At 40.7% G+C, this 24,221-nt stretch overlaps 1 protein-coding gene across 2 annotated transcripts in view; it reads left to right on the top strand.

Moving 5' to 3' along the window:
- Fras1 (Fraser extracellular matrix complex subunit 1) overlaps positions 1-24,221 on the top strand; it is a 442,940-nt gene that overhangs the window by 341,388 nt on the left and 77,331 nt on the right. For both annotated transcript variants that reach the window (XM_070012597.1, XM_070012596.1), the window contains exons 39-47: positions 3,553-3,701; positions 3,881-4,043; positions 5,750-5,885; positions 10,550-10,740; positions 11,597-11,750; positions 12,964-13,227; positions 15,511-15,699; positions 18,262-18,381; positions 18,643-18,822. In XM_070012597.1, the coding sequence (XP_069868698.1) occupies positions 3,553-3,701; positions 3,881-4,043; positions 5,750-5,885; positions 10,550-10,740; positions 11,597-11,750; positions 12,964-13,227; positions 15,511-15,699; positions 18,262-18,381; positions 18,643-18,822 (1,546 nt within the window). The remainder of the gene's footprint in view (positions 1-3,552; positions 3,702-3,880; positions 4,044-5,749; positions 5,886-10,549; positions 10,741-11,596; positions 11,751-12,963; positions 13,228-15,510; positions 15,700-18,261; positions 18,382-18,642; positions 18,823-24,221) is intronic.

Below are 24,221 nucleotides of genomic sequence, written 5' to 3'. Positions count from 1 at the left end.
AAAAGGAATTTGTTCTGCACTCTACAACCTGCATGTATATTAACCCCCACTTGATGAAGTGCTTAAATGTCATAAGTAAACTTTTCAATTCTTTGCAAATTCTAGACAAATAGTTCTACAATATTGAGTAAGAGGAACTTTTCTTAAGTTAGAAACAGAATGCTAACTGTAAAAGTTTGACATATGTGACTACAAAGTTATATTCATAAAAATACATAACAAGGATAGAAACCAGGCATGTTAAAAATTGGAAGATGATGGGTCTGGGAGTGTGGCTTAGTGGTAGAGTGCTTGCCTAGCATGCATGAAGCCCTGGGTTCGATTCCTCACTACCTCATATACAGAAAAAGCCAGAAATAGCACTATGACTCAAGTGGTAGAGTGCTAGCCTTGAGCAAAAAGACACTCAGGGACCGTGCCCAGGCCCTGAATTTAAGCCCCAGGACTAGCTAAAAAAAAAAATGGAAGATGATACTTGCTACTCATATAACCAGAAATACAAGGAAAATATAAAGAATGTCTGCAGATCAAGAAAAAGATAAGAAAGTAGGAAAATGAACAAGAACTTCAAAGAAGAGGAACACATGTAGTCAATAAGCAGATATCCACTTTTATTAGTGATCAGGGACAGTATGTTAAGGTGATATACATTTTATGTGAAATAATGGGGAGGAAGTATATCTATAGGAAATTCTTTGTCAGTGGAAGTATCTGAAACAATCACTATGGAAAAGAATTTGACAATATCTTGTCAGAATGAATAGTCAGTTTCCTTAATCATCCTACTAGATTCTTCCCTGAGAAAAACTTTCATACCAATACCAAATGTCATGGGCAAAAATGTTCATAGCAGCATTATTTGTAGCAGTGAAAATATTGAAACAAGCTCCAATATCCATCAACAAGATAACAGACATCTTGTCATCTACTTACTCTGTAGACTATTAGAAAGCCACAAAACAGATGAATTGTATTTACAGCAGTATGGATAAATCCTTGCAGTCTATCACTGAATAAAGGAGAAAGATATTCCAAGAGGGTATAGGTCAGTGCACTTGCCTTACCTAAAATGTGAACACAGGAGTTCAATCCTGAACACCACAAACAATACACTGCTAAACAGTCCCCTGTCTCTTCCAAGATCTTAAAAAGCATGATGGTGATACACACCTGTAAACCCAACATTCAGGAGGCTGAGCCAACCTGAGTCATGTAGTAAGACCATATCCCAGAAAGAAAAGCAAAGTAAATGAAAAGAAATTCCACAAGAGTACATTCTGAGTCTATTTTTCTCATTTTTAAACTAAAAATAGACTTTGTAATAACATATCAAACTATATTAAGAAACTTAAGGAAATGAGAAATAAGATTCAGCTTATTGAAAAGCACAGGGCAAGGACAAAGGAGCAATTATATATATATATATATATATATATGGCATATAACATATATAATATATACACACATATATAATCTCACTGAATAGTAGAGTCTTGGCTGTATACGTAATAATTATTTATATTTAGTATAGTTATATGCTTGCCTGTTTATAATTAGTAATAGGAGGAAAATGAAAACATGAATTAACCCAAAGGAATGTAAAGAGCTTTGAGCAGGACAGTTACATGAAGACAAGATTTATATTCATAGGTATTCTCTGTATCTGCAGTATTTTGAATGTACTGAGATAGTGATTTTCTTTAAATTATGACAGTATTTGGGGGGGGGGGGAAACCTAGCTGATTTCCCTCTTTTTTCAAACCCAGAAGTCACTTAAAAATTGAAGCCTAATAAGATATGCTTCACATGAGATAAGCATTTCCTTGCCAAATTTGCCAATGTGGAATTTAGAAGCTCTTCATTCTAATTAAGAGCCACACGCGCTAGCTCTGTAGTTTATCACCATCTCAGAAGATGAGACCTTAAAACTCTCAACATTTTCTTTAAAATTCTCTGTTAGTGGGGACTCACAGTAATATTAAGAAGTAGTCCCTTGGAAGCTTACATATTGTACAGAAAGAGAGAAACTTTAAACAAGTATGAATGTAGAGGAAATTTTCCACAGCTTTTCAGGTTCAATAAATGTGTATCTCTTGCTTTGAGGTTCAGAACCACTAACTTCAAAAGAGCCCTGAGGGGCTGGGAAGGTGGCTCAGTGGTAGAGCATTTGCCTTGCATGCATGAGGCCCCTGGGTTCGATTCCTCAGCACCACATAAGCAAAAAAAAAAAAAAAAAGCCGGAAGTGGCGCTGTGGCTCAAGTGGTAGAGCGCTAACCTTGAGCTGAAGAGCTGAGGGACAGAGCCCGGGCCCAGAGTTCAGGCCCCACGACCAGACCCCCCAAAAAAGAGCCCTGAAGATAGAAATAAGAGTGGATTGAAAAGTGCTGTCTCTGGCCTACCAGGTAGCAGTGTACACAAGCCTGATCCGATTCCACACATAACTACAATATGACTGCCAAAATTTACATTTGAAAGTAAAATTGACCATGCAGCATTTTGTTTTCATTGTTGTTTATGAAAAAGTGGAATGCGCCATTCTCATAATTCATCAAAAAAATGAATAAGGGCTGGAGGTTGGACTTAAGTAGTCAGATCCTTCCTAGCAAGGTCACAGTTCTGAGTTCAAACCCTAGTATTGCCAAAGAAAAGATTTAAAAAGAATTACCAACAAGTTTTTTCCTGCCTTCTAGATGTTTCCAAAATATTCTTGTTAGAAATAAGAAATTGTTCATTCAGTTTTAAAGAGGAAGTAAATGTGATCAAAGGACATTACATATAGGTATGGAAGAGTCATAAAGAAGAAATTTCATATAAACTTAGAAAAATTAATTAATTTTAAAGTATATTCAGTTATTGAATGTAGAGAAATACAGAAAACTAATTTTATTTCTCAGTAAACCATAGAGAAGGAGAAAGAAATGTTCTTTGTTAATATTGAGGATCACACTGTGGAGTGTGATCCATAGATTCATAACAGAATGGAATGAATGGGTTCCTATATCATTTCGTTAATCCAAAACTTTATCACATCAGATATTATATACATATTTTTTATCAAATGAGCCACTGGCTAATCTAAATATTTTCCACTCATTCTGCCTCATAGACTTTTGGCCTTGTGTAGTGTAATATATTGTAATAGAATTTTACTTGCTTCTAAAATACAAGTGATATGGAAGAAGCCTATATCTGTGTTGGTAGATGACTTACAGCTGATCACATTTTATTTATTTTTATACACTTGTAATAAAAACAAAATTTTCCATTCTTAAGGCATCAATAGGGTATCTCTTTGTTTTATACTTCATACCTAAAGTTCATTCCACACTGAGCTATTCTTGGAAGAAAACATTATCCTATTATTCCTCTTTTATTGAAGGAGGACTAAATACTGTGGTTTTCCTGAAGTTTGAAATGATGTTGCTTAATGAACATATGGAAGGAGGTTTTGGTCATTAGCAGAGACAGAAACACCTGCAGACCTCTGCACAATGGGATTTTTTTTTCTTGCAAATGTGCATTCACACCCTTACTCCTATCTACCTGATTAGGATGATACATCACCTGACTCCGAGATCTGGATTCAATTAAGTTCCTTGCCAATGTATGGTGCTCTTTCTAGAACCTCAGGATCTGAGGTAGAAGAACTCTCAGAGTTTTCTAATTTCACAATGGAAGATATCAACAAAAACAATATTAGGTAGGTAACCATTTTGTATTATTTCACAGGAAGTTTTAAATTTTGTATTAAAAATATTTATACAAAAAGTTAATCCTCAAGTTGTAACTCAAATAATATGAGGCTTCTGACCTCACTTTTATACAAAAGTACAATCATCTTACCCAGGAGTTGATGACTCATTCTTTTGGCCTTTATAGATACTCAGCTGTATTTGAGACGGATGGTCATCTGGTCACTGATAGCTTCCACTTCTCTGTCTCTGACATGGACCACAACCATCTGGACAATCAGATATTTACCATCACAGTTACTCCTGTCAAGAATCCGCCTCCAGTCATTGCTTTTGCTGATCTTATCACGGTAAACAATCTTAGATCAGTAAACAGGAAGTCAATAGAGATCTAGAATTTGGGGGGATATAAGTAAAGAATTTCTGTCTAAATTGGCCACCAACTTCTTTCCCCAAAGTTTCTAGGCAATGGTACCAAGATATGCATGGTTTGTAGTTGTGTGTTTTCAGAAAGCCTAACAATACTTGTGTGCAGAAGGTTGAAGCGCTATATAGACATTAGTCAGCCAACAAATATCCATGTGCTAGATGCTATGCTGGATATTATTAGTGCTAAGAGTAAATAGAAGTATAAAAGAACTCTAGGAGTGTACAATTTAATGTTAACAGCTAAAACATGGACTTTGTCCTGCAGTCAAGCAAGTTGATATCCACACTAAGCAATATGCATAGATCCTGTGGAGTCTTCATCATTAAATTTCCCCAAATGTGAGTTCCAGGTCCAGTTCTATTACTGGCTGAGTAACTATGAGCCAAATATTAATGTTTCTTAGGTTCAGTTGCTACCATGCTCTTGTGGCTCATTGCTGTAATCCTAGCTACTTAGGAGGCTGAGACCTGCAAGATCTCAATTTAAAGCCAGCCTGTACAGAACAGTCCATAAGATGCTACCTTGCCTTTAACCTGCAAAAAGCCCATCTGGAGATGTAGCTCAAATGGTAGAGTCCCAGCTGTGAGCAAGAAAGCTAAATGAGAGAGTTAGACCCTGAGTTCAAGCCCCACTGCCAGAAAAGAAATTGTTCCTACTACATAAAAGATTTTTCTGATGACCAAAGAAATAACATAGAGCAATCCTCACATAGTACCTAAAGTATGAAAGTTAATTCAGTTTCCTCTTCCTGCCATGAGTACTTACCATGATACTCAGTGCTTACAACCTTTCTGGTTTTGTCAAGCAGTTGATAATTCTTCAAACGGAATTATTTCTAAATTGTTGGGATATTCTTCTACTTTTCCTTTTCTACCCTTTGGGGAAGCCACTTGTACTGTCCTCATTCTCAGAGTCCCCTTTGTAATTTATAGGTCATCCTACAGCTAGCCAAGAGTTGTTCAGAGGGAGATGGCTCAGCCGTTTCTAGCAGATCAGCAGAAAACACCAGTGTAGGTTGCAGAGTTAGCATTTAAAACAGTACCCTAAAGGAAAAAGGTTAGTTTGAGCAACTGCTTTTACTTATACTGATTTATTTTCTCTTTTTTGACATTAGGATAAGCATTAGCTTTTAGATACGGCAAGCCCTTCCCTCAAACAGACTATAAATAAATATGGAACAGAAAGGAATAAATGAGACTTTTATTCTGGATAGTAACGCCTATAGCACGGTTACTCGCACAGAATTGGAGGCAGGACTAGATCTATCCCTCTCCAGTTGTGATCACGCTCCAGCTGTGGCCTGTTGATGCTACAATGAGGCAGCCATCCCCTCACATAGCTGCACTGGGATGGTGAGCTGCTTTATAACCAGATCCATCATTGAATGAAGTGCACCTTTGAAAGGGAGACACGAAGTCCTCGTATCTGAGTGTGTATTTGAGAGGCACTGAAAGATTGCCTGGCTTCAGCGGCACGCACATTCCTCATCTCGTCTGTAGAGGATCTGCCTCCTCACAGCAGTGGAATTGTTGCTGGAAGGTCACCCCATGCAGCCCTGTTCAACTCAGATCTTTCTTTTACTGCAGTTATGTGCAATCAAGGACTCTACATTCTGTTCTTCTTTAGGTGGATGAAGGAGGGAGAGCCCCACTCTCCTTCCACCATTTCTTTGCTACTGAGGATCACGACAACCTTCAGGGAGATGCCATTATCAAACTCAGTGTTCTCCCCAAATATGGCTGCATTGAGAACACTGGAACAGGTAACGATAGCAGATTTGCTGTCAAAGTTTTCAGGATCTGGAAAAACAAGGAGGGTGGAGGGAGGATCTGTATTCCCATGGAACAAGGGGATGGAGAGTTAAAGAAGAATGGGACCATTTCATTTACTCAACAGAAATCTACCAATCATTTTCTGTGTGCCATGTACTTAAAAAAAGTTCCTGGGATGCATCAGTAAATAAAACAGATACAACCTTCCCCCTTTGCAGTGCTTTAGATTCTTGTGGAGGGAGCCAAATTAAAGAGAAAACTGGGTAAGATGTTAAAAGGGGAATAAGTGCAATAGGGAACATAGAGCAGAGAAAAGAGATTTGGAATATCAGCAGTGGGGGTGAGGGGACAGTGGACTGCATTCTAAATGGGGTGTTGAAGACATAAAAGAATCCTGTCCCTTTATTTCAAGGCAGCTGCAGTTCAGCAGAACCACAGCTTATGTCTCAGCTCCTTCTATAGCTATGACATGAATTGAAATGCATGCTGTCTCTTGGTGGCACCTTTTTCAACATTCTTCCTCCTTCACCATCTGCCCTCGACCCACTGGTGGTTATCACACGAGGCACAAAAGGCCTGTACAGACCATAGGCCCCCTGAGACCTTCTGTGACTGGCAGCTGAGACAGCTCATAGCAGGTTGCTGTGCTGATGCCCCTGCCATGAGATTCCGGAGCACCAGCTCTAATTGGCATGCAGCTAGCAGCTCCCATAGTGAAGCCATTGCTGCAGGTGTCGGTGGTCAGCATGGTGCCTGAGATTTGAGCCCTGTGACGGGGAACTCATTTAGAGTGGTCATGTTTTCCTATCAAAAGGCTTGGGGATTTTCCCTGTCTTGTCTCTCAGTGCATGTGCTCTGATGTGTTTATTGTGGAATTAAGTTTGCTTCAACAAATGTTTGTGCTAGATACAATGGATATAAAGATGAATAATGCAGACCTTGCCTAGAGTTTGAGACAGATATGAAGATTGATAAATTATAATAAACGACAAACGCCAGGAAAAAAAAAAAGAAGGAGCAAAGTATGGAGAGAGTACATAAAACAAAGTAATGACTTTTGCCTAAGAAAGCAGTAAAGTCTGAGCAGGTTGGAACTTGTTGGGCTAATGGGATTCATTGTGAGCAGAAGGAAAATGGCATTTCTTGCAAAGGGAAGAGCGCGGGTGTTTGGAAATCACACACACACACACACACACACACACACACACACACAGAGCCATCTTTTCTCTCTGGTGTCTTTCTTTGGAAGCCATTGTTACATGGTTGTTTGCATTTACCTGGCACAGAGGAGCAGAGATGGCCATGTAGAGGGGGTAGCCATTGGGATAGAAGTCAAAATGTTAGCAAGCCTCAGCCTTTCTAAAAAGGGTTTTGAAAACTTTAGTGTGTGTAACTATTGCCTGGAGTTCTATGAGAGTAGTTTCCTTGGCAGTGACACAAGAGTTTCTATTTCTGGAGCCTGGTGTGGCCTATGAATTTGCCTTTTTTTTGCCAGTTCACCAGTGATGCCAAGGCTGCTGGTTTAATGGCCATAATCACTGGCCCATAATAACATGGGTATAAGCCTGGATATAAGGAAAAGGCATGTGGAGATCTAAAATAATTGCTCAGGTGCTATCAGCTAAGGAGCCTGCCTTTCCTGCATAGGAAGGCCCTGTGCCTTTGGTTATCTTATGGTATGTATATGAAATGAGCTACTTATATCCAGAACTCAGATGATCTTATTTTAAAAAACTGCTACAAGAAGTGCCTTTGATTTCTCCTTGACAAGAAGGAAAGAAACAACATTATCATGCTAGATATGAAATCTCATGGAATAGTATCTGAATTCATTTTGGACTTGCAGAAACAGAAACCACCTCCTTTCTGGTACCACTGGAGGCATTACTACATTCCAGTGCAGTCCAATAGTAGGCAATATAATGACAGCCCGACATATCTCTGATTATTGGATTTACAGGTATCATACTGTGCTTAAGAAGACAGTGAAACACATTTAGTAAGAGTGATTGACATCCAAATGTAGAAAGTACAACTTTAAAACTTGGAAAGATTGGAACTTAAAGTTTCAGTAGCAGCTTAGCACCAATGGCTCACACTTATAATCCTAGCTACTCAGGAGGACGTGATGGGGGTATTGTAGTTGACAGCTAGAAAAAAATTTAGAGACCCCATTTCAACCAATAGCTGGGTTAGTTGGATTGATGTGTACCAGTCATCCCAGCTACCGAAGGTTGAAGTCAGGATTGTAGTTCCAGGACAAACCAGAGAAGTTTTGAGAATCTAGGTGCAGGGCATGGTGGTATAAGCCTGTCAGCCCAGCTAGAGTGGGAAACATAATAGAAGGATATCATCCAGGCATGTACCCAGCAAAGACTGAGATCTTATCTCAAAATAGCCAACACAAAACAGGTCTGGAGTAGTGGCTCTATTGTAGAGCACCTGCTCAGCAAGTGTAAGTCCCTGAGTTCAAAACCCCAGTCCTGCCCAAAATAAGAAATTTCTGTGACATTTCAGTGTTCATTGGCTTATTTTCCAGAGATTTAAAATAAGGTATCTACTTATATTCTGAAACATCATTTCTTTAGGTTATTTTTGCCCAAACAATAAAGTCACATTTCCCTTGTTTATAGTGATCAGTGGGAGGAGAAAGTAAAAATTGGGAGGAATTTTAGAGTTCCTTCTGGAAATCTGAACTGTATGATCTAGGGATTATTGGATCAGTGGCCCTGTAAACCTCTCTGTGCTCTGAAGGGTAAAGAAAATTCATGTCATTGAAAGAAAAAATAATGCCTCGAGCTCTTCTTTCAAGCAGCTTATCTTTTTAAAAAAATCTTTCATTTCTAATATTTCTGTTGGTATACCAACAAATGTGGCACTGTATATAGTTCAGGACATTGATATTTGCAAAGGATCATGGAGAAGGGAAAGGAAAGGCTTTATTGTTTCACATCTGCCAACTGTACTTTTCTTGTTGATAGATATCCAGGAAACGGTTGAAGACACAGGGTTCCTTTTTTTTTTTTTTCTTCTCATTTCTAGAAGAGAATTGTGGTAACAATTTAAAATCACTCAGTTGGAAGGAGTCAGGTTAGAACCAAGTAAAGACAAGGCATCCATCATTTAGACAGTGCTTACTCTTCCCCTTGGCCTCTTGCAGCATTTGAGACAAAGATGAGAAGAGTAAGTTGGAAGCAGCATTTTGTGTAAAGATTTCAATGGCATTTGTGTTGGTCGGCTTTCCATTACTGTGACAAATACCTGAAATATGTCAACATTTTCAGAGACAAGGTTTATTTTGATTCATGGCTCCCAAAGTTTCAGTCCATGGTTGACGCCTGGCTTTCAGGAGTGTGGCTGAGAGTGTGGCTGAGCTGCTCATCTAATGATGAATATGCAGAAGAGAGAAAGGAAGGGACAGGAGTCCAATATCCCCTTGAAGAGCCCACCTCACTTAACACATGGCCCATAGGGAACACATTTCCAAACTGTAGCATCACCCAAGCTGTGTTTGGGATCTGAACACCTCCAACCTGAAATGATACTTAGTGTCATGGCATCTGAGTGGCCCCTGGACATTGCAGTATTCCTGGAATCATCTCCTACAATAAACTCCAGCTTCCCACAGGTTTAATTAGGAAACTAGGAAGTCAAGGGGCTGGGAAGGTGGCTCAGTGGTAGCGCTTGCCTTGCATGCCTGAGGCCCTGGGTTCGATTCCTCAGCACCACATAAGCAAAAAGAAAAAAGCCAGAAGTGGTGCTCTGGCTCAAGTGGTAGAGTGCTAGCCTTGAGCTGAAGAGCTGAGGGACAGCACCCAGGCCCAGAGTTCAGCCCCACGACCAGACCCAAAAAAAAGAAAAGAAACTAGGAAGTCAAGATATATAGTTAAAATATTCCTTCCACAGAGAAAATGTTTCTCTTACAGGCTATGCCAAACAGAATGGTGCTGAAGTTGGCTTCAGTTTAAAGGAGAATCTTGACTGTTGTGTTGTTCGTTACCCCCAAGATTTATGTTATGATCAATTCCTAATGAAACAACCACTGATTCTGCCCTCTAGGAAACAAAAACATGAATGTTTTCAAGTATGCTGTCTTCTGTGTTTACATGTGGAGACACTGGGCAGGTGTGTCTGTTTATAGATGAGAAATAGTCTGTGAAATCTGGGATCCAACCCTGAGATTTCCAGTTCCTGCTCTGTGCTTTCGTCATTCTCAAAGTTTGTCCGCCAGCATATATTGTGTGTGTGTGTGTGTGTGTGTGTGTGTGTGTGTGTGTGTGTGTGTGTATACGTGTGCAAGTGTGTGTGTGCATGTACACATGTGCATATGCATGTGCACACCAGTGTTGGAGCTTGAACTCAGGGGCTAGTCTCTGACCATTAGCATTTTCACTCAAAGTTGGTATTCTACCACTTGGGCTTTGTGGTGGTTAATTGGGGGTAAGAATCTCATGTACTTTCCTGCCAAGGCTGACTTCAAACCACAATCCTTAGGTCTCAACCTCTTGAGTATCTAGGATTACAGGCATGAGCCACTGGCACCCAGTAAGCATATTTTCCCCTTGTTTTGAAAGTAATGTCTTCTTTTCTAATTTATCCTAGTAAGTGGAAACTGTTAGATGAAGGTAAAAGTCCTCTTTTCATGTTTAAATAGGTGATCGCTTTGGCCCTGGGACTACTGGTGACCTAGAAGCATCATTCCTTATTCAAGATGTTCTGGAAAACTATATTTACTATTTCCAGAGTGTTCATGAAAGCATCGAGCCAACCCATGATATTTTTAGCTTTTATGTGAGTGATGGAACCAGTCGTTCAGAAATTCACAGCATCAATATCACCATCGAGGTAATTGCTTGGGGAGTTGGAAACATTCGTTGATCTTTTGACCACACAGGGTCTTCCCATTAGAGAGCTTTCTTTATGTGGATTCAAAAGCAAAAAAGGATGGATTTGACCTTCACTTTTAAATATCAATTCTAAAACACAATCCTGACTTTCAGGAAACTTGTGGAATTAAGATTGGCATTTGGGGAAGGTCTGAGAGAATCAGGCTGGAAAACTTTTATCAGTGGCATAGTGATGCAGACTAATTTTCCTGTGTTTCTCTGAAATTAATGTCTTTATTTTCATTTAAGCTCTAACTACCCAAGGAGAAGATGAGAACAAGAAATGAGTGGGGGAGGGGAAGGGAGGGAAAACGGGAATGTTCTCAGAATGGAGTAACTCCTCCTTGGGAAAATTAGTTGCATGGAATCTTCATAAGCCTTAAATGACACTGAAGTAGAGGTCTATGAGTCAGCTCAAGAAATCTGCACTTTCCAATACTGTGTCCTTCTATAAGTACTGAGACTTGCTTAAGGTTTTCTATGGCAGTTCTGGGTTCAAACGTTTTACCATCGATTTCTCCCAAACAGGCTTGTCTTTTTCAATAATATGTCCATTCCAGAGTCTAGAAAATACAGTCACTGTACCTGTGGAAGAAAACTTAGAAGATTTTTGTAGAAAGCACTTAGCCTCTTTAAAAGAACATATTGTTTGTGTGTCTTCTCAAACTAATTATTCTGATAAGGGTAGTAACCCATTAAATGCTGTTTTGATAGTGGAGGTTGCTACCACAAGGATGCTTTCTCTTAAAAACATGTGTTTTCTTTCTTCTTAAACTAATATATGTGTGAGACCCAATGTTTTCTGCTTCCATTAGAGGAAGAACGATGAACCTCCCAGGATGACTTTGCGACCCCTTGGAGTACAGCTGAGCTCTGGAGTGGCGCTAAGCAATTCTTCTCTGAGCCTGCATGATCTGGACACCCCAGATAATGAGCTGATTTTTGTATTGACAAAAAAGCCTGACCACGGTAGGATATAAACTGCTGTGGCAAGCTTCTTAATTGAGGTGCCTGATGGGTTACTAGAATCAGCACATATGTTTCAGTTGCTATTCCTTTGCCTTTTCTATATATAGTCTATTCTTCACATCAAAGTATAATCAAATTCACAGCTAGTTATTATTCTTGAGGTCACAGTAGATACTGACTGTTTAAAAAGCCTGAATCCTAGGTAATGGGTAACTCAGAAATTTAATTTCAGCTGCTTTCTTATTTTGCTGTGTAACCTCAAGCAAAACAGGTTTCAACATTACCATATTCTCTTCTTGGAGATGGCATCATTGTTGGGTAGTTCCAGACCCCTCTCATGGCAGGCTGGTGGCATTTAGAAGTCTCTGTGAGCTTGCTCCTTTTGCAGATAGGGTATTTACTTTCTGACTTAAGCCAGATGTAGAAAGCTCTATGGGGATCTTTTACTTCTTTCTTTTCTAAGCACTGTCCCCCAAGAAGTACCTCAAGCTCTAAATCCATGTGGTTCTGTGTCTCAATCAACCTTTTGGGCTTGCAAAGGTAAAATAGCTGTTGTTGATGAAGGGTTCATTGAAGAGACACCACTGGTATTTGCATTTTTCTCTTGCTTTCATTCACTTTGCTTTCTTTTTTAATTGGTGTGTAGTAAATCATACATAATAATGAATTGTATCATAATATCTCTATACATGCAAATAGTGAACTTGTATCATTTTCTCTGGTTAGTTTTTCTTATACTTTCATTTTCTGTAATGTAGTGCTATAAATGGGATTGCACTTGACCCTTGAGAACAGAAACCTAAGCTTTAATATAAATGTGTCTTTCTGAGTTTAAATTATTCCCATTGCTTTTTGTTTAAAACAAACTCCCATCTCCCTAAGAAACGGGATGTGAGTAAAGAGTGCTGTTTTCACGTTAGAGAGGGAGACAAAAAGATTTACATAATGAAGTGAGCTTGAATTCATGGAGGGAGGTGTGATTTCTAAGCTACTATATTGCCACATCCATCTGTGTCTCTTTAAGAGAGATTTAACCAGGAAGAGGGGGACTTGATTTCTTTAATTATAGATGAAGCCCCAGGGAAGCACTTGTACTTACATGCAAAATGCTAAGTTGTTGGTACCTAGTACCTCTGAGGCCTGGTGACCTACTGATTAGCAAAATCACACACTATATAGGTAGCACCATTAACTCTTTGATGCTCTTCTTTAGGTCATCTGCTGAGAAGATTTACTGCTTCTGAGCCTCTGGAGAATGGGACAGTTTTAGCCCAGGGTTCCTCCTTCACTTACCAGGAAGTTCTAGCTGGGCTGATCGGGTATCTGCCTGGTGACCCTGGTGTGGCAGTGGATGAGTTCCGGTTTTCTCTCTCTGATGGCTTCCATGTGAACACAGGGAGGATGGAGATCTACATAGAACTACCTACAAGTGACACCCCCCACCTGGCGGTAAACCGAAGGCTGCAGCTCTCAGCAGGTGTGTTACTCAAAACTTTTCATCACCATTGCAAACACCTGGGTGAAACAACTGAAAAGGAAAAAAGATTTCTTTTGACACATGGTTTGAGAGCTTTCAATTCCTGGCCATTTGGCTGTAGTGAGACAGAACATCATGGCAGAGCTGCTCACCTCATTGCCAAGAAGCAAAGAGAGACAGACATTTAGAGGCCAGAAGAATATGCAGCCCCCAAAAATTCCCTCCCCCCCCCCACACACACCATGTGCTTCCTCTAGGGAGACTAACCTCCTAGAATTTCCAGGACCTTCCAACAGACCTTCATCACTTGAGTCTGAGGGAAACATTAGAAGATGTCACAGGGGTAGAGAGATGAGGCTGCTTACCTTTTGTCTTTATTTCTTTCTCCAGGGTACATATTCACTTCCATGTTAGGGCTGTGGGTGGATCTTAAACCAGCTATTCAATACCTGGAGAGACTGGGGGTTTAGAGAACTGTTATTTTGGGGATACTAAATATTGAGAATGAAAATGTGAGCCACTGAAATTCATTGAACCAGATGCCTCTGGCTGTGAATTTGAGAACAATTTATAAAGGAGTTTGCTGTTTTCAGGGTGCTCAAAAATCTTAGTTTATCTAGGTACCTCTGGTTCCAGGTTTCCTGTAGCAGTACTTCTCTTCTACAAAACTCATGGATTCCCAACATAAAAACAACCTAGGATAACTTTTACTATGCTGAGTTAAAAAAAATAAACAAAAAACACCAAAAAAAATAGAGACATGGAGGAGCCAAATGTCAGTGGCTCACACGTCTAATCCTAGACACCCGAGAGGCTGAGATCTGAAGGATTACAGTTCAAAGCCAGCCCAGGCAGAAACATCCATAAGACTTCATCTCCTGAGTTGGAGATATGAATCAAATGGCAGAGTACCAGCCAGGCCAAGCAAAGCCAACCAATCATGAGGCTCCAAGTTCAAATTCTGGTATAGGCAAAAACAAAAGTCACGGAGAGGACAATGGAAGGTTATTGTGTGTTAAAACATGGTGCAAATGATTAAGAAGTATGCAGTATGGAATCCTAGCATCTAACTCACAACATTTTGCCATCTTTTTGTACCTCGGAAGGAGCTGTGGCAAAATATACATCTTGGGCTCAGACTGCAGTATAAAGTTTCTTAATTGGGGAGTGTACCTTGGGTCCAGCATGTCAGAATCTCACTAGGACTCAGCCTTAGTTTCACAGGTATTTTGGATGGAAAGAGATACACTGTAGTATTTTTAGTATTTGAAAATATGGGAGTTACTGAAGTACCCAGGAATTTGGTTTACAAATGGACTTTACTTGGAACCTAACCTGTTACTACTTCATGGATTGTAGTAGAAGATACACAGTCCCTCCATCAGAGAAAGGTACGTCATTCTTTGTGGCAGAGCAGGCAGCCTGGGCATCAGAAAGTTTCGCTGTTCCCCTTAGTCTTCTCCATCTCATGGGAGTGCTACACAGGACCACTTGGATGCCTTCACATATTGGAGGATATATGACAGAAGGGGAGAGTGGGGCTTGAGGAACTTCTTCTGTTTTAGTAAGCACAAGCAGTCTGATCCTTGTTCCAGAGAACACGCTACCACATCTCTCAAGGTTTCTAGCTGAGAGATACAGAGGCCATCAGAGCCTATGATGGATTGCCTGACACTAGATCCCTGACACATGGATGATACAGACCTACTTGGCTAGAATTTACTACATGTAATATGAGAGAAAAGTAGGCAGGAAAGCAAAGGACAAGATTCTGAGAAGAGGTGTTTCTGGGCCGAGGAGGCGGGGTGAATGCCTTGCTTCTGTCCCCAGCACCTGCAAGTAGATCACCCTGCTCCTCATACTTAGCTTACCGTTGGTCTTGATAAGCACTGCTTTTACTATTCCCCCTGAGATGCCAGTGGTTTTGTGCTTATGGTTTTGTGATCCTTGACACTGTAAATAAATTAAATCCCAGCAGATTTCTGAAATCATAAATATAGAAGTTATTTGCATCATGGTATTAGGAGTTATTCCTAGCTACTAACTGGTGGCTACTGGGTAGAATGAACACAGGGAGAAAAAAAAATGGATAAAAAGGAAATCAGGGTTTAGTTTTAAACACAAGATTATTTCATTTCAAGAAATTAAAGTTTAGGGTAATTAAGGACAAGTGCCTGGTACCAAAACCCAAGGAGTGAATGATAACTTATCCTTCAGTCTCCTAAAATCATTTGATATCTCATTTGAAGGAAAGGGGACTGGCATTCTTCTGTTCTTTCCCAGGGTCGGCAGCACACATCACAGAACAGCACTTGAAAGTGACTGACGTCAGCTCTGATGGCCGTCAGGTTGTGTACATCATGAAGGAAGATCCTGGTGCAGGTCACCTGCGGATGGTTAAACGTGACAATGTGGAGCGAATCTCTGTTAAAGGTCCCATCCGAAGTTTCACCCAGGCAGACATCAGTCGAGGTTGGCCAGTTTTCTCTATCTGCCTAGGCTTCCAGGGACTTTGCCTGCAAGAGTAAACTGCACTTTAGGAGTTAAACACCAGTTAGCCTAGGGCAGAAAACTGTCTGCTCTTCATTTTGAATAAGATCCAAGTTATAGCTTCATTTTTTTCTCTTTATTTCACTTTCTGATGAAAAAAATAACTTTCTTAGCAAAAATGCATGCATGTCATGACATGCATGGATGCACTGATGCAAGTTGAGGCTGTTCTGAAGGGGACAAGGCATTGTGACTTGCTATGATGCTCAAAAGTGTGTGTCAGAGAAAGAAATAAAAAAGCAAGTTGGGATGGATTATGATGAGAATTATGCCTTCCTTAGGTGAGCAATTTATATCTCTTTTCAGTTCCCCAAAGTGCACAAGTTAATGAACTAAGCAAAATGGAAGGGCATAAATCGGAGCTGCCTGGGGGAAATTACATGGCTCTTCCCTCCTTCAGGAAACGCTGATGTGAAGTAAAGACGTAAATGTTAAATGCTACACAGCTATTGTACAGTGCTTTTGAGGGTAGAAAAGGGGGAGGAAAAGAGGGTACAGACTAGAGGAAAAATATTCGAGTCACATGATGATACGAAATTTTGTTTAGTGATAGAACTATGCCCCCACAGGATTGAAAACTAAGGTGCTAACACCTAAAATGGGCAGAAGCTGAATTCTCACTGGGTCTATCTATGTGGCACTCCACAGAGGGAAAGCAGTAGCTCTTTTTAAAAAACTTTTTATTGTCAAGGTGATTCCAGAGGGGGTAACAGTTACTCAAGTAATGTAATGGGTACATTTCTTGTCAACATTGTTATCCCCTTTGGTTTTTCTCCCACTTTCCTTCCGGCCTCCCCTTCCCACAAAATGTAAAGTTCATTTCCAACATAGTGTCTTGTATCGCTGTTGCATTGATTCCCCCTTTGTTCTTTGTCTCACCATTTTATTATTCCCCTTCCCTTCCCTAGATCAAATAAATGTATATGCAAGACACTGCAGAGTGCCAAATTAAGAAACAGTGACATCAGGAGATAAACCAAAGGGGAAAAAGCAAAAGAAAAAAGAAATAACTTCACACAATACATTAAAAACAACAACAAAAAACCTCTTGTTTCCATATCTTGGAGTTCATTTTGATTAACATTATTTTATATGGTCATATGTGTATAGCTGTTGAGCTACTATCAACCTCTGCTAGGACTACCCTAGACATATACTAAGTATTACAAATTAGGGAAACCATGGAGCCTATGTTTCTTTAGGTCAGGCTTCATTTAATATGATTTTTTTCCCAAGTCTTTCCATTTCTTTATGAGTGGGGCGATGTCATTCTCTCTGATGGAGGCATAGAATTACATATATATATATATATATATATATATATATATCATACATCACATTTCCTTGATCCATTCATCTACTGAGGAGCATCTGGATTGGTTCCATGTCTTTTTTGTTTGTTTGTTTTGGTCTGGTCGTGGGGCCTGAACTCTGGGCCTGGGCGCTGTCCCTCAACTCTTCAGCTCAAGGCTAGCGCTCTACCACTTGAGCCACAGCACCACTTCTGGCTTTTTTTTCTGCTTATGTGGTGCTGAGGAATCGAACCCAGGGCTTCCTGCATGCAAGGCAAGCGCTCTACCACTGAGCCACCTTTCCAGCCCTGGTTCCATGTCTTAGCTCTCTTTTTGTGCCAGTGCTAGAGCTTTGAAGTCAGGGCCTAGGCATTATCTCTTAGCTTTTGTGCTCAAGGCTGGTGCTCTACCACTTGAACCTTAGCTCCATTTGTGGCTTTTTGCTGGGTAATTGGAGATCAAAATCTTAGAGACTTTCCTACCCTGGCTGATATTGAACCTTGATCCTCAGATCTCAGCCTCCTGATTAGGTAGGATTACAAACATGAGCCACCAGTGCTTGGCAAGTTGTACCTTTTTAAGGATTCCATACTTCTCTTAGTATAAGACCAGACAGATTTCATTATATTTGTGTTGATGGATACATATAAATGATACAGCAAGTTAATGTGATGCATCATACTTCTCTCTTGGGATCTTTGTTCTCTGTGCAGAGTTTGCATGTTTACCTGTTTATCTGTTGTTTATATAGCTCACATTGCTCCCTGTAATGGGAAGTGGAGAGACTGTAGGTTGCAGCTGGGCATCCTCCTGCCTGTGATGGAGATATATAACAGCATCATACCATCTTACGTTTTAGACATTGCACATTTTAGACATGGCCAGTTTCACTGATCTAGTTTTTCATGATGCCACCTTAGAAGCTAAGCTAGATCGTTCAGTAAAGCTAAGCCGTGACCATAAGAAATTTCACGTGGAGTAAATTTTTTATGAAGAGGCCTTTGCGTATGAAGAAGTTCGTGGTGGAAGAGAACAAAGAAATCAAAGGTTTAGATGAAAATGTCAACAGCATTATCAAAGTGAGAGGGTATAGATTGATTCTTTGGTGTGAAGACCAGTTGCAGTCTTTTGCTGCACATATAAGGGCAGAAAGCACTAATTGCAAAACTTGGATTTGTTTTTCCTTTGGTAGGGCAAGTAGAATATAGTCATGGAACAGGAGAACCTGATGGGAGCTTTGCTTTTAAATTTGATGTGGTTGATGGAGAAGGAAACAGATTGCTCGACCAGTCATTTTCCATCAGTGTTTCAGGTAAGAGGACATCAGGTTTTCTGATGTAGAGACACTCCGTAGTTAGGACATTGTGCCATTGACAATGCCCTCACCTTGAACCCTCACCTAGCCAGCATGAAAGTTGAAAATTCCCCTCTGTCTGTTGCACAGCCATGGTGGGGGTTCGCTGAGGGACAAGCCTGAGAACTGCTTTAATACTGCCCTGGATACCAGGTCTAGACTTAAAGAAAGGAAAGTGAAAAGCTGCCAGTTCAAATCACTAGTTCTGATATTTTTCAGAAAACAAATCCCCACCAGTCATCATCACCAATAAAGGGCTGATCTTGGATGAAAACTCAGTGAAGAAAATCACCGCTCAACAGCTCTCAGCTGCTGACCAGGATAGTGGGCCTGAAGGACTGACCTACAGAATCACCACACAGCCCCAGCTGGGCCACCTGGAACACGTGACATCACCAGGTATGCCCTCCTCGCTTGCTTCATCCACCTGAAAGTTGGGATTCACGTTCACCTCACTGATTTTTGACAATTATGTACAATTGCATACTTAGAATATAGTAGATGTTCAATAATTACTTAGGGAAATTAAATGAAAAGTTATAATTCAGACCTGGGGTATAGCTCGGTAGTAGGACATGTACTTAACATGCAGAGAGTCCCCTGTTTGATCCCAAGTACAATAAAAGAAGAGATTATATCCTGTGAAAAATCTTACCTCTTTAATTAGTCAGTCAATTCCTTTAGAGTAAACCTTGCACCTTGATCTTCTACGCTCCCTTGAGCACATGTCACAGTGCTGTGTTCTGTGTTTAAAAATTCATTTCAGGGGTGAAGGGTGTAGCTCAAGCAAAGCCATGTGGATTTAGTATGCAAAAGGCCATGGATTCAATTCTCCACACCAGAAAAATAATTGAATTCAACAAATAGTGACTAAATATGTATACTGAGCTGCTGCACAGGAAGCAAAAATAAACAAAATACAATCCTTATCACTGAATGAGATAACTAGCCTCTGCAGGTAACCTTAGTTCAAGGAAGACTATGCAGGTGTTGAAATAAAGGTGTGAACCTGAAGTTGTAGGAGTTTAAACAAAAATTATCTATATTGGGTAGGAAAGCACAGTGAGATGCATTTAAGAATGCCCTTTATTCTGGGCTGATGTTCACAGATAGGTAAAGTGTGGAAACTTACAGTGACCCAGTTTAGTGAAAACATAGTTTCAGAACCTATTTAAATAGGCAGGACTCATGGATAGACTGAGCTTTTATGAAGGGTGACCATTGGAATTGTCACCTCCATTTAATTTATTATACAATAAAGAATTGCTGCACAAGTTTAGATAAGGAAGGACCTGAAGTTCAATGGAAGGAAAGTCAAAGGAGGCTGTGGCATTGACTAGGATGTGTGTACACGGCCAAGGCAAAGATAGTGAGGCTGCCTTGCCTGCAAGGAGTAGGCATGAGAACAGAAAGGTGAGAGGTCATGGCATCTAGGCAGTGACTGCTTGCTTGGTTTTCTTGGATTTAAAGTTACAAATTCTTCATTTGATTTGGGAAACATCAAGTCAGAGGCCATCCTTACCCCTTAACTCTCCTGCAGCAAGTCAGACAGGAACAGACAAGCAAGCAAATGTGTGTCGGATGGTGATGAGTGTTGAGGGCAGCATAAGGACATTCCCAGTGCACAGAGAAGAAGGAGAGATCAAAGTCATCCCTAATAATAAGAGGACTTTCCAGCAGAGATACAAAGAAAGGGAGGGAGCAGCCGTGCTGATGAATGAGGTATAAACATTCCAGAGAGAGGGATCAGCAAGTGTACAGATCCTCAGGTCATCAGCCAGGCAAGTCATGGTGACCATGCAGCAAGAAGGCCAATAGGACTGCCTGGTGAGGAATGAAGAAGAGTGATAATGAAACATGAACTTCCGAAGGGAATGTGGAGGCTCATCCTGGCAGGGGAGAGAGGGAAAAGACACTGTTGGACTCTGGGTGATGTGTATGGTTTTCGTGTATGGCAGGAGGGCAAAGAGGAATGACAGATTGGCGAAGATTCCTAATGTAAATTAGAGCAGGTGGCCCTCCCTTTTGTCCTGAGGGTCCTGGGGGATGTATGCAGATCAGCACCCTCAAGACCTTGGCTGCATGAGATATTTGATAACTAATTCATGAGCTAATTGCTTCTGCCAGAATGCTGTCAGGTTGCTGATTGTATCTCTCCAAAGATAAAAGGGCAGACTCTTGGCTGTTGTGTTAGGCAACTGCATATGCACCGCACAGAGCTTTCAAAAGCCCTGAGCTTTCTGACAAGGCCCTGCCAGTTGCCCACCTGCTGGTAAGTCACAGCCCTTGCTCTCTTCTGAGCCCAGACTGCCTAAGAGCCCTGCGGGGTGGCTCCAAACTCAGCTCTGCTTTTTCACAACTCTCACACTTCAGTGGGTTTAAAAATGTGGCTGCCAACACCAAGCCAGCTTTGCTTGGGGTAAGAGGGTTAGGGGATCACGCCCCTCCCTCCTCCTTGGAAAGTACCCTAGATAACAGAGGGATGGTTCTGTTTTCCGGGGCATTACACTACCTAAGCAGATCCAGGTCTGCTCCTGTTCCCTCCAACTTTTCTTTTTTTTTTTAATTTAATTTTATTTTATTTGTGAACATACTGTACAGAGGGGTTACAATTACATGGGCAGGATAATGCGTACATTTCTTACCAAGCATTGCAGCCTCCTCCTTTGGTTTACCCTTCACATCCCTTCCCAGCCTCCCCCCTCCCCCCCAATCCCAATCCTTCTCCTTCCCCCTACTTCCCCCCACACACACACCGACATTGTAAAGCTCGTTTTGGACATGACAACTTGTACTTCTCATTGTTGCAACAGGTCCACCTGTATCCTTAAACAACTGGTTTTTCCCCATCTCCTCCACAAGTTATACTGACATCAAATATAGTGAAAGCAGGGGTTATACTGTGGGGGAGGGACATACAAAGCAACAAAGAGATAATCTTATAAATGCATTAGAAACATATGCATGCAAGAAAAAAACATTAAAATACACATCTAAGGGTTCCTTTTCCTGACATCACATTATCTGACCTTTTCCGCTTGACTCATACATATACTAGATATTGCAAATAAGGGAAACCATGGGACCTATGTTTCTTTGGGCCTGGCTTACTTCACTTAATATAATTTTTTCCAAGTTTTTCCATTTCCTAACAAATGGGGCAATGTCATTCTTTCTGATGGAGGCATAGAATTCCATTGTGTATATATACCACATTTTCTTGATCCTTTCATCTACTGAGGGGCATCTGGGTTGGTTCCATATCTTAGCTATGGTAAATAATGCTGCAATAAACATAGTTGTGCTGGTAGCATTAGTGTGGTCTTGTTTGTAAACATTTGGGTAAATGCCCAAAAGTGGGATTGCTGGGTCATAGGGGAGTTCTATCTGAAGTCTTTTGAGGAACCTCCATACTGCTTTCCAAAGTGGTTGAACAAGTTTACATTCCCACCAACAATGAAGTAAGGTTCCTTTCTGTCCACATCCCCTCCAGCATCTGTTGTTGTTAGAGTTCTTGATTTTTGCCATTCTAACTGGGGTGAGGTGATATCTCAATGTTGTTTTGATTTGCATTTCTTTTATGGCTAGGGATGTTGAACATTTCTTCATGTGTCTATTGGCCATCCTTCTTTCTTCTTCAGAGAAGTTTCTCTTTAAGTCTTTCGCCCACTTATTTATTGGGCAGTTATTTCTTTGAGGATTTGTTGTTGGGGGGTTTAATTTTTTGAGTTCCAAGTATAGTTTAGATATGAGACCCTTGTCCGTTGTATGGCTAGTAAAGATCTTCTCCCAATCCGTGGGCTTTCTATTGATCTTGCTAGCTATGTTATTTGCCCTGCAGAAGCTCTGCAACTTTATGCAATCCCATTTGTCCAACCTTTCTTTGATTTGTTGTGTTTCCGGGTCTCTATTCAAAAAATTTCGGCCTGAGCCAAGGAGACCTAGGGTTTCTCCTATTCCATCCTGTAATGTTTTCAGAGTGTCTGCTTTGAGTTCAAGGTCTTTGATCCATTTGGAGTTGATTCTGGTGCAGGGTGATATATAAGGATCTAGCTTTAGTTTTCTACATGTAGTTAACCAATTTTGCCAGCACCATTTACTGAAGAGGCTGTCTTTCTTCCATTCTATTGTTTTAGCTCCCTTATCGAAGATTAGATGGCTATAGGTCTGTAGGTTCATTTCTGGGTTTTCAATTCTATTCCATTGGTCCTGAGGTCTGTTCTTACGCCAATACCAAGCTGTTTTGATTACTATGGCTTTATAGTAGAGTTTGAAATTTGGTATTGATATTCCTCCAGCAGTGTTCTTTCTGTTGAGGAGCGTTTTTGCTATTCGGGGTCTTTTATTGTTCCATATGAATTTTTGGATTGCCTCTTCTATTTCCTTGAAGAATGAGGTTGGAATTTTGATAGGTATTGCGTTGAATTTGTAGATAGCCTTGGGAAGTATTGCCATTTTCACGATGTTAATCTTTCCAATCCAGGAGCATGGGAGGCTTTGCCATTTTTTTAGTTCTGTGTTGACCTTCAGCTTTTCTTAATTCACTTCTTTCCAAAACTTGAGTGTACTAGACCTGAAGATCTAGCCCCTCCCCACATCCCAATCCCACATGGAGCCTTTTCTACCATGTAGCCTTTCTCCATCTTCCACAAGTGATGACATTTTCATGAATTTTAAGTGTGGACAACTACCTTTTAGAATAAAGGCATATGGTTGACTTCTGGGCCTCTCTGAAAAATAGCTGGCCACTTGGAGAAAAGCCTTTGTCTCACCAGGTGAGGCTAGGGATTCCAGAACTTGAGGTTGATCTGAGGCCTGTGCTTTCAGGAAGAGTAGAGCAACTTCTGGCCAGTGGTCTCAAGTCAGCTCTGAGCTACTTGGGGACAGATGGCTAATGACATTAGAATTAGCCACCATTGTGCCCAGACTCACTTGATAGCTTACTATGAAATGTACTTATGCTCAGGCTGTCCTCCTTCATCAGCTGATCATAACTGATGGTAAAGTGTGACGGGGAAAGGCCTGAGCTTCCTACCCCTGAGAAGGTAAGTTGGGAGTCCAACCCTGTTAATACTACCTGACCTTAAAAGACGAAGACCACACTATCACAGCTCTTCTCTCCTAGACCCTAAAAGGCCATTTTCCTCTTAGTAAATTAGAGTAACTAGAGTAAGATCTATTAGGCTAGACACTAAATTGTTGGAACAAGAGGACCCCATATACAATGGCTTAAGCAATATTAAGTATTTTCCCTCACAGAACGATCCAGAAGCTGAAGCATGAGGTGCCTCAGTGAGCCTCAACATGAGGCTTTATCTCTGGCCCATCTGGTTATTTTGCACCTGTGAACAGAGAGGCAGAAGAGGCTCAGCCTCACATCCATTGATAATTTAGGAGCATTGCTAGAAGAGCAAGCATAATGTTCCATGTGATCCCAATCACATAAGGCTGAGAGGCAGCTGGCAAATGTCACTTCTTCCTGAGCATCTACTTATTACCTAGCATTCAGGAGAGTAGAGGAAGAGTAATGTTGGAACACAGAATTCTTGGGTATTCTCAAGGAATAGTGTATATGATTGTTTCCTACGGTACACTGGATTCAGATGGGGAAAGGAGCAAGCATTTGGAGGACAGATACAAGGGCACTCAGAGTCTTCAAGGAATATGTTACATCCTGGATCAAATCATTGTTCTGGCTAAAAACCTAGTAGCCCTTAGCACTATTAGCACCTTTACAGCTCTTAGCATGGAAAGTGGATAGACGGGAACAGTATACTATAGCATTTAAGCTGAAATCT

This window comes from Dipodomys merriami, unplaced genomic scaffold (assembly GCF_024711535.1).
Source record: "Dipodomys merriami isolate MVZ:Mamm:240054 unplaced genomic scaffold, mDipMer1.0.p SCAF_9, whole genome shotgun sequence".
In the NCBI taxonomy this organism is placed as follows: domain Eukaryota; kingdom Metazoa; phylum Chordata; class Mammalia; order Rodentia; family Heteromyidae; genus Dipodomys; species Dipodomys merriami.
Note: the sequence above shows the minus strand (reverse complement) of the source record. Positions and strands in the feature narration are given on the sequence as shown.